This window comes from Eleutherodactylus coqui, chromosome 12, assembly GCF_035609145.1.
Source record: "Eleutherodactylus coqui strain aEleCoq1 chromosome 12, aEleCoq1.hap1, whole genome shotgun sequence".
NCBI lineage: Eukaryota > Metazoa > Chordata > Amphibia > Anura > Eleutherodactylidae > Eleutherodactylus > Eleutherodactylus coqui.
The window spans coordinates 83764910-83776936 of record NC_089848.1 but is presented as its reverse complement, the minus strand read 5'-3'; the positions used below and the strand labels follow the sequence as shown (position 1 = coordinate 83776936).

At 38.7% G+C, this 12027-nt stretch overlaps 1 protein-coding gene across 1 annotated transcript in view; it reads right to left on the bottom strand.

The window, feature by feature from the left end:
• THSD7A (thrombospondin type 1 domain containing 7A) overlaps positions 1–12027 on the bottom strand; it is a 266931-nt gene that overhangs the window by 140205 nt on the left and 114699 nt on the right. The window contains exon 2 of the mRNA XM_066584966.1: positions 544–1375. Within this exon, the coding sequence (XP_066441063.1) occupies positions 544–1375 (832 nt within the window). The remainder of the gene's footprint in view (positions 1–543; positions 1376–12027) is intronic.

Below are 12027 nucleotides of genomic sequence, written 5' to 3'. Positions count from 1 at the left end.
TAGATAAAAGAGGTCTCATGACAGCAGTCAGGGAACCAAGGATTCACTTCTTCAAGCAATCTTGTAATTCTAGAGGCGATTTAGTACTTACCATTTTTGTCAATATCTTCAGTGTGCTCATTGAAATTTTTGGAATCCCATTGTTTTATAGTGCTTTTAGGTACTGTACTGTCAATGTATCTAGATAAGCAACTAAATATAAAGATCCATTAGTACTGATAGTCAACAACATCTTTTATCATCAGGCTCCCCATGGGAATAAATTGGAATGATTGAGTCTTCACACAGAGAATGAGATGGAAACCACTTTGAAGGATATTGGCCAATTCTGACAGTTGGAAGCATGCTATTTCTTCCTATAGAATGTCTGAATCCTACCAGAAAAATTGGGCTATACATGGCCAGGTCAAGGCTCATTACTCAGCATGATATACTTTAACATTAGTACAGCAGAGATGTAATAAGGCCAAATCTTATAACAATATATTATATGTATAGTATATGCACTTTGGTTTACATGTCTAAAAATTACAAAAGTCGTACCTTAGAGCGGCTGTTTTTCCATTTTTGTGCATACAGGTCACCAATCGTGTTTGATACCCAATTTGTATATCCCAGTATCTGTTTTCCTGGCGATTTTTCCTGTTGCGGTTCCTCTTTTTTTTAATTAGCTCTCTAGCTTCTGGGTCCTTCACACCCTTTTCTCTTTCTTTTGCTCGTTCTCTGTTTTTACCCTTCTTCCCAGCTTGTCTTACATGTCTAGAAATTGGTATTGAGCACGAGTTCCAAGGTCCAACGTTTAGACTGTACATGTTTTCCTCTCCTTCACAAGGAGAACCTTGACAAACATGAAATTCTGTTAGGTTCAGACAACCTGAGCCACCAAACTGAGGCAATGCCACCACATAGCGTGTTCTGTGTTTTAATCCATTGCCGCATGTTTTTGAGCATTCCGACCAAGGAGAAAAATCTGATACAATACAATCCTGAGGACAGGGAATAAGGCAACCTTGTTCTAGTCGAGGTTTGGGCTCGAAATATTCACATATACTGTCGTCTACCTCAGTCTCGGTGGATTTATGTAGACAGACAACCTCTCTTGTCTGAACTCCTTCTTCGCCTTTTGTGCATTCTGTTGGTTTCTCTGATAACCTTGATGTAACTGGTGTACATTGGTTCCAACTGCCCAACTGCCAGTCATAGAGTTCTTTATGCCAGTCACAAACTCTAAAACAGTTTTGCTGATTTTCGGGTCTATCTGTCTGTTTACAATTTGTGGGGAGAGTCGTCCACCCTTCAGTGTGCGCGCACCAGACCGTTCTTGTTTGAATACCTCCTGGACCACATTCATCTCCCATACACCTTCCCCATGGACCTGAAACAAAAAATAAAGAGGAATTGTAAGAACACTAAAGGGAACTTCATTACCATGAAGGCAATACTCCGTTGCGGATTCTGGCCATAGCCGTAAGATGCCGATTGCATGTTATTCCTATACAAAAATCTTAATTTATCTCATGGGATACGGTAGCAATTTCTAAGCATGCAATTGTGGTATTAACTGAAGACTCTCGCAGACATACAATAATACTATTGTGAGATGTTGCTGAATTTGACCCAGTAGATAATAGTCATGCACAGTATTTCAATGAATTCAGAAACAATTATACAAGAATATAAATACTACAATACTGCTCCCTATGTACAAGAATATACCTACTATAATACAGCCCCCTATGTACAAGAATATAACTACTGTAATACAACCCCTATGTACAAGAATATAACTACTATAATACTGCCTCATATGTACAAGAATATAACTACTATAATACTGCTCCCTATGTACAAGAATATAACTACTATGATACTGCTCCTATGTACAAGAATATAACTACTATAATACTGCCTCCTATGTACAAGAATATAACTACTATAATACTGCCTCCAATGTACAAGAATATAACTACTATAATACAGCCCCCTATGTACAAGAATATAACTACTGTAATACAACCCCTATGTACAAGAATATAACTACTATAATACTGCCTCCTATGTACAAGAATATAACTACTATAATACTGCTCCCTATGTACAAGAATATACCTACTATAATACAGCCCCCTATGTACAAGAATATAACTACTATAATACTGCTCCCTATGTACAAGAATATAACTACTATAATACTGCCCCTATGTACAAGAATATAACTACTATAATACTGCTCCCTATGTACAAGAATATAACTACTATAATACTGCTCCCTATGTACAAGAATATAACTACTATAATACTGCTCCCTATGTACAAGAATATACCTACTATAATACAGCCCCCTATGTACAAGAATATAACTACTGTAATACAACCCCTATGTACAAGAATATAACTACTATAATACTGCTCCCTATGTACAAGAATATAACTACTATAATGCTGCCCCCTATATACAAGAATATTGCTACTATAATACTGCTCCTATATACAAGAATATAACTACTATAATACTGCCTCCTATGTACAAGAATATAACTACTATAATACTGCCTCCTATATACAAGAATATAACTACTATAATACCGCCCCCTATGTACAAGAATATAACTACTATAATACTGCCTCCTATGTACAAGAATATAACTACTATAATACTACCTCCTATGTACAAGAATATAACTACTATAATACTGCCCCTATGTACAAGAATATAACTACTATAATACTGCCCCCTATGTACAAGTATATAACTACTATAATACTGTCCCCTATGTACAAGAATATAACTACTATAATACTGCCCCCTATGTACAAGAATATAACTACTATAATACTGCTCCCTATGTACAACAATATAACTACTATAATACTCCCCAGTATGTACAAGAATATAACTACTATAATACTGCCACCTATGTAGAAGAATATAACTACTAGAATACTGTTCCCTATGTACAAGAATATAACTACTATAATACTGCTCCTATGTACAAGAATATAACTACTATAATACTGCCTTATGTACAAGAATATAACTACTATAATACTGCCACCTATGTACAAGAATATAACTACTATAATACTGCCTGCTATGTACAAGAATATAACTACTATAATACTGCTCCCTATATACAAGAATATAACTACTATAATACTGCTCCTATGTACAAGAATATAACTACTATAATACTGCTCCCTATGTACAAGAATATAACTACTATAATACTGCCTTATGTACAAGAATATAACTACTATAATACTGCCCCCTATGTACAAGGATATAACTACTATAATACTGCCTCCTATGTACAAGAATATAACTACTATAATACTGCCCCCTATGTACAAGAATATAACTACTATAATACTGCCTCCTATGTACAAGAATATAACTACCATAATACTGCCTCCTATATACAAGAATATAACTACTATAATACTGCCTCCTATATACAAGAATATAACCACTATAATTCTGCCCCCTATGTACAAGAATATAACTACTATAATACTGCCCCCTATGTACAAGAATATAACTACTATAATACTGCTCTCTATGTACTGGAATATAACTACTATAATACTGCCTCCTATATACAAGAATATAACAACTATAATACTGCCTCCTATATACAAGAATATAACCACTATAATTCTGCCCCCTATGTACAAGAATATAACTACTATAATACTGCCCCATATGTACAAGAATATAACTACTATAATACTGCTCTCTATGTACTGGAATATAACTACTATAATACTGCCTCCTATATACAAGAATATAACAACTATAATACTGCCTCCTATATACAAGAATATAACCACTATAATTCTTCCCCCTATGTACAAGAATATAACTACTATAATACTGCCCCCTATGTACAAGAATATAACTACTATAATACTGCTCCCTATGTACTGGAATATAACTACTATAATACTGCCTCCTATATACAAGAATATAACAACTATAACACTGCTCCCTATGTACAAGAATATAACTACTATAATACTGCCCCCTATGTACAAGAATATAACAACTATAATACTGCCTCCTATATACAAGAATATAACCACTATAATTCTGCCCCCTATGTACAAGAATATAACTACTATAATACTGCCCCCTATGTACAAGAATATAACTACTATAATACTGCTCCCTATGTACTGGAATATAACTACTATAATACTGCCTTCTATATACAAGAATATAACAACTATAATACTGCCTCCTATATACAAGAATATAACCACTATAATTCTGCCCCCTATGTACAAGAATATAACTACTATAATACTGCCTCCTATGTGCAAGAATATAACTACTGTAATACTGCCTCCTATGTACAAGAATATAACTACTATAATACTTCCCCTATGTACAAGAATATAACTACTATAATACTGCCCCCTATGTACAAGAATATAACTACTATAATACTGCTCCCTATGTACAAGAATATAACTACTATAATACTGCCCCCTATGTACAAGAATATAACTACTATAATACTGCCTCCTATGTACAAGAATATAACTACTATAATACTGCCTCCTATGTACAAGAATATAACTACTATAATACTGCTACTATCTACAAGAATATAACTACTATAATACTGCTCCCTATGTACAAGACTATAACTACTATAATACTGCCTCCTATGTGCAAGAGTATAACTACTATAATACTGCTCCCTATGTACAAGAATATAACTACTATAATACTGCCTGCTATGTACAAAAATATAACTATTATAATACTGCTCCTATGTACAAGAGTATAACTACTATAATACTGCCCCCTATGTACAAGAATATAACTACTATAATACTGCTCCCTATGTACTGGAATATAACTACTATAATACTGCCTCCTATATACAAGAATATAACAACTATAACACTGCTCCCTATGTACAGGAAATTAGTTTCCTGCAATTTCCCTCTATATGTTCTGCAGTTTACTATCAGATAGAGAGAAACCAATTTTCCAAAATAATACTCCGCTTTCCCCTCTACATTTTCTGTATACACAATACTGCAGCAGGGAGTTGTATTTTGTACATTTTATGCCCGGCATTCAGTGTAGCCAGCTGGGAAGGATAGATTAAGCCCATAAAAACTCTTTTAGTATTCTACAGTGATTACATTTAAATCTTAGCTTCATAGATTTTCTCGGCACCTACAAAATAAATATATGGAAAATACAAATGCAATTTACTTTCTATTCCGGGAAGATTACACCTTGGCTTTATCTCTCATCGACCTCTTGCAAATAACAAGATCACAGTTGCATTAGCCACACTCACATGCAAGGAGACTCCGAGAATTGCAGGAGCTCCTTCTGTTTGAGACACCAGCCAAGAGCAAATATACAAAAATCCTATATGGCCAACTCAGTGGAGAAAGCCACAATCTAATCCCAATTCCTCAAACATGGCTACCATTCACTTACAAGAAGCACATTGAGCCCTTGTCTTATCACCAGCCAGCACCTTGGGTAAAACTGTCTAATTAGTATTGTTATTTTCAGGTAGACGGAAGATTCCCAGCTGCAAAACTCAGCATGAAAGACCAAATCCTAGAACGGTGCTGGGAAAATGGAGGAAAAGGATGTTGTGTATAATTGGCTTTTCATATGCTGAGAGAAGCCAATTAAATTAAATAGACAAATGCGAACATTCCGGGTCGTCGCCAGGTTACGGCCGTAGGGGATCGCGTTGTGTTGAAATTAAAAAGCACAAAATAAGTTGAGGAATATGGTGCAAGAGAAAAATATGGTGCAGGTGGAGTGGACTTTAGCTTTCTTGTGCTCTGTTGGTTTATCTCATCGGAGAAAAACCTCTCTCGAAATGAGAACATGGTGTGTTCTCTGCTGCTTTGGCAAGTGAAAACCCAAGTGGTTAGCAGTTACTGCCGGGAAAGCCGATGGAGTTTGCACATTTTCCTGCATTTGTCACACAGGAAATGTGTTATTACATTTTGTTAATTGACAAGAATGGGTGACCATCAGGGGCGTAACTATAGAGGATGCAGGGGATGCGGTTGCACCCGGGCCCAGGAGCCTTAGGGGGCCCATAAGGCCTCTCTTCTCCATATAGGGAACCCAGTACTATAAGTAAAGAATTATAGTTGGGGGCCGTTACAAGTTTTGCATCGGGGCCCAGGAGCTTCAAGTTACGCCTTTGGTGACCATGCAGAACATGGTTGCATGGAGTCCTCCAGACTGGGAGATACTCTTTATTGTAGCTTTGCTCTCTGGTTAATAGGAAGATCTGAAATAGTGATTCTTACTTTGTGAATGCCCCAACAGAGAGTATGAACAGGGGTTGTTCTAATGGAGCTATCTGGGACTACCATATTAATGGCTTATTCTTGTGATTCTTATGATGGATCACCAATATCCGATTGGTGGAAGTCCAATTCTTGACATATTAATCAATCAGCTGACTGAATGGGAATGAGATCCGAAATAATGAATATTTTTCTGTGAGTGCCCCAATAGGGAGTATGAACAGGGGATGTTCTAATGAGGCTATCTGGGACTACCATATGAATGGCTTATTCTAATGATAGACCACTAATATTTGAACGGTGGAAGTCCAGCTCTTGGCACTTCTACTGATCAGTTGACTGAATGGGACTGAGCTGCAGTGAGATACAATACCGAGCACAGCTATTGCAAAAAATAATGGACCTATACCTGGAACTCAGCGACCTCTCAGTTAACTGATCAGTGGTGTTGGGGTCATGTCCGAGGTGATACAAAATTGATGGCCTATCCTAGGAGTGGCCACACTGATTAAATTTACATTGGCTGAACCCATCATTTCAGTTGGGCAGGCCGATCATCTCAGATATAGAGGCTTCCTGACTCTTCCTGGATGGCAGATGTCCGGAGAGATAAGGATTAGACAATTGAATTTCAACTGCCCAATCATTTTCTTCCCGGGAGATGAGCTGCTTTAGGAAGTGCCTGTTTGCGGCTTTCTCCCTCTCTACATTCGGAACACAGGCCAAGAATAGAGGGATATTCCCTGTAGTGGTCAGGGAAGTTTTATCTGCTATACAGTAGACTACCTCTCTGCAGTGCAGAAACTTGTTTCAGATCTCTTCTACTTGAACAAATGAAATCACGTCCTTTACAATATACAGTAAAGTCAATCCCAAATAAGAAACATGCAAGATAAGTGCAATATAAGGCACAACGTTCCATATGCACGGAAAGGGACAACACAAATATTCTAAAGAACACATTGAAGGGTTTTTTGCTAGGCTGTTTCTATTGATGACCTGTCCCAAGCCTGTGCATGCAGTTACCAGTGCGGGCCACTACACATGGGTTGGAGCCATTTGCTTCCGCCCCGTACTCTGTGTTTGGGCACTGACAGAAGTTGCTCGAACAGCCGATCGGATGGGTTTTGTAGCAGTGGATCCCAGCTGATCAACTCTTGATGACCTAGTCTTTACTAATAAAAAATATCATTAAAAAAACCCTTAAACACTTTCCACCCTCTAAATAGAAGAAGTACCAATGTTCTGCACCAGTGTTGAGTAAACCGAACCAGTCAAACCCGGTTTTGGGTCAAACTTTGCTACAAATTTGCACAAAACTGAACAGTTTGTCCTGGACGAACCAACATATAAACTCAAGGCAGATGATATTCTTGGTCAGATTTAAACCTAGGACTCGAGTGCAGCACAGCAACAGTGCTAACAACATAGCCACCATGATGCTTCTTCCCCCACTTGAGGAGGAGAAAGAGAAGAAACACAAGGAAAACATGCAAACTCCATGCACATGTTGTCCTTGGTCAGATTTGAACTTGGCATCCCAGCACTGCAAGGCAATAGTACTGACCACTGAGCCTCTTCCACGGCTTGAACCAAAGTTTTTTTGCTAAAAAAAACTTTTCAAAAGTTTGCTCATCTCCATTCTACACATTAAACTTAAAATAAATATATCTTCAGTTTGTTCTCTTCTGTAAAGTTATCCCAAAACTCAAACTGTTTATCAGCTATATCCATTTATGAAAAAGTTGGGTGAATTCTTAGACTACTCAATGGCACATCAGCATGCTTAAGCTTTGCAAAGATACAATTCATTAAACAGAAAAGCTCTTCTGTTTATCACTCAGCTTTTCAGGGTCCAGATATATTTATCTGTAATTACTTCTTTTTTTCATTTAAGGTGAAAATGTTTGTTTAATTATTCTTGACTGCGCTATGCCGGGTAAAATATTCACCAAAAGGGTTCTCTACCTAATGTGAACAACCCTTACTTGTTAGAAATGTTTCTTAATCTATAAGCAGATCACAAAGTGCTTCTGCAGGGGGAAACTTGGCAAGAAGTGCTCAGTTTATCTGCAGTGCCTCCACAGGAGAAATTAAGCATTACACGGAGCTGATTTACATCAATGGGTTGTCTTGTCTCATGCAGGACATGACACGTTCTACAGAGCAAAAGATGCTCTTTTGTAACCTCTCTCCATCGTGGTCAAGAGATGAGGATACTGTTGGCAAGTGGATACCGAGTGCTCGATGAATCAATCACAGCCATTCAATGAATGTCTGTGATTGGTTCATCTAGTGCTGGTTCTGATTGGCTGAGCCACAGAGCTCAAGAGCCAATCAGAGGCAGTGCTCTCTAGAGTCGGGTTTTTCAAACTCCTGACCAGGAATTCTTGCCTGTTAGACAAGTACCGGACCTGCAGAGAAGAAGTGTGGTGGAGCGGACAGCGGCTGTTAGGTGATGTATTTGTTTTGCTTTTTTAATGCAGCTAGGGCTTATTTTAGAGACGAACAGTAGGACTTCCTACTGTAAAAGTTGCATCCCGCTGCGTGAAAAATGCGTTTTCGTGCGATGCAATGCAACAGATAGTAAGGCTCCATAGGGATCCATGCGCTATAAAACAGCGCAAATTGCGCCAATATTCAGCAACCCGCGATTTGTAGCAGCCTACAAAACATCGCTAATGTGAAGGAACCTATTGGAAAGCATGGGCTTCACAAACATGCATTTTGTAGCGCTGTCACATCGATTTTGTCACCCGTAAAGCTTTTACAATACGCTATATGTACCCAAGAATGGTAGCAATAAAAACTACAGTTTGCCACATAAAGAAACATGCCCTCATATGGTCACGTCTAAGGAAAACTAAAAAAATGATGGCTTTTAACAAGTGGAAATGAAAATCCCCCAAAAATCATTGTGTTCTTAGGTCCAAAACAGGCCAGGCGCTTAAAGGGTTAACAACAGGTGGAATATATTGCCTAATATAGCCAGGACTGTGTGGAGATAGGTTGGGGAAAGATTAAAAGGACATGCGCTGGGCCTTTAAGTATAAGGGTGTGTGCACGCGGGAATGACCAAATGCTAGAGACTAGGAAGGACGTGGTGTCTGCCGCATGGAGGAGGGGGTGTATGTCGACCAAGGAAGGCAGCAGCAATAGGAACAGGTAAGTTAAGATGGTGGATCCTCTCTATTAACCCCGACTTCACTAATATATGAAAATTGGTTTTAAAACCAAGACAGCCCCTTTAAAATAATAAATTGGCCTCGGTGTCATTTGGATCAGCAGATAAAATTGCTGAATTTCATTTGGATTGATACATCTGCAGATTCTTGTGGTCAGAGGTGCATTTACCGGCCCTTATAATTAGAGCTGATGTGTCTATGTGTAAACCTGGCAACATATATATTGTACTAGATTGTCACTGAAAATCTGATGAGCCTGAATTGAGCGGCTGCCAATAACTCCATCATCCTCCATGTCAAATCTCTCACCAGGGAAACAAACGCAGTTTGAAGCCAACATCAAAGACACAACGTTCACTGAAGTTGACATCAAAGTCGTTGCTTCATGATTCCGTCATCTTCTTCTCCTGCCTGTTCCTCCTCATCCATGTAATAACCTTTCCTAATGCATCTCTTTTGTTTCGCGAAGTTTAGTGGTGGCAACTTCTTGGTATGAAGTAGTTTGGAAAAGTTGTAACTATGAATTCCCCCAAAATAGAAAGTTTCTACAATTTTCTAGTACATGTGGCAAAAATACTTAAAGGGATCATCCAGTTTTATGTAAATAAAGCTGTATTGTATCATCATCATAGGACAACCCCCTTCTATATTCATCCCTGCTCAAAAAGGATTGACCCCTTAGTGGCAAACTAAGGTTTGTTGTAGTCCAAATGTCTTAGAAATTTCACTAGATATAGATTTATCTTTTTGGGTTTTCTAAAATCATAGTTAAGTGTTCTCATAGAAACTTTTTGGTTAGGTTCTTATTGTGTAATTGTACATTTCACTTGAAGGGTATGTACACTTCTGCAACCATACTTTGTTGCTCTGGTACTTTTTCATAGTATTATAGTGAAGCAGTAGTTGTCCAGGCCTGGAGGGTTGCTTTAATCAAAGATGGCCACACCACTTCTCTGACTAACTGATGCACACTGTGTATTAGTATACATTGGTAGTCTAAGACACTACATGCTGCTCTGACTGGTCAGCACTGGTCATGTGGGCAGCACTGGCTAATCGAAGCATCATATAGTGTCTTAGACTAAATGATGCATACCAATACAGTGTGCAACAGGTAGTCAGAGAAGCTGATATTGCCATCTTTGTTTGTCCAAGCCCAGAGGATTGCTTTAGGGTTACTTATCTAAAGCTTGTTAAAGACTTATATAGTTCTTAAATAATGCCAAAAAACACTGACCCAAGGATGTTTTTCCTTAAGGGGTACATAAACGTTTGCAACCACTTTTTGCAGTGCTGCAGTTAAATAAATATTACTTATCATTTTGTGAATACAGCTCTTATTCAGAACTATGGAGGAAGTTTATAAAACATTTTACAGTTTCAAGGAAAATTTTGTACAAGTCTTGCTTGTGCAAAAATTTTATGGCTTTTGTCTGTCTGCGGCACCATCCTCCACTTTTCCAAAAAGGGGGCTTGTAAATCATACCAGAAATGTACGGCAGGTCGGATTTAGCATAATTTCTGAGTTGCCGCGTAGAGTGTTAAGGAACTCTCACTTACGACCTGAAGGTTGTGAGTTCAATCCCCACATGGTTCAGGTAGCTGGCTCAGCCTTCCATCCTTGCGAGGTCGGTAAAATGAGTACCCAGCTTGCTGGGGGGCAATAAGAAAAAATTACCAGAAAGCGCTGTGGAATAAGTTGGCGCTATACAAATAACAAGTCCCTTTCCCCATAGAGTGCCAAGATGCGCCTAAGATATGAAGAGACATGTTGGTGAAAATCCTATTAAGATCATCCGTTTTCCAAGATGTAATGTTGTTTTCACAAAAGGGTGCCGCAGTGTATAAACATGATAAAAAGCTCATAGAGCTCCTATTCACCTCTCCCCGCAAGCCCCTGCTGCTGCTCCACGTCTCCCTGTGCTGTATTGTTTGCAGTCCAGCTGTGATGTCCTATAAACCTGGAACTGCAGCCAATGACAGAACTCAGTGATGATCTCTGAGCTCTGTCATTGGCTGGAACCGCTTGTTTATAAGACAACTCAGGCTGACTACCGCCTTTCCAACCTTTTGGCGTCTCTGGGTCACATTGGAAGAAGAAGAGTTGTCTTGGGCAACACATTAAATACACAATCACTAACAAAATGCGCTGGATTCCACATGTGGATTTCGCCCATTGACAGTTCTAACTCCACATGTGGATCTACGACAAAAACGCGCCAGAAAGCCATGGATTTTCAGGCAGTTTTTAGAAGCAGAAGTCACGTGTGAAAATTCTGGCATGTGAATGTTACCTGAGGGTTCAACTAATTAATACCCACCGGAGACACAGAGGCAGGCAGCACTGAACTGATGACTTCTAAACAAATACAGCTGAAGTGATGGACTAAGCTAGTCTACAGGCGACTGTCTGCACTGGGATGCCCGCTCTTTAGCTCACACAGACACACAGTACTGCTGTTAGGCACTTGGTGCGGGCCTAGCCTCAACCCGAGAGAAAACTAGAAAGAGAGAAGGAAAAGGCGGAGCTAAAAAT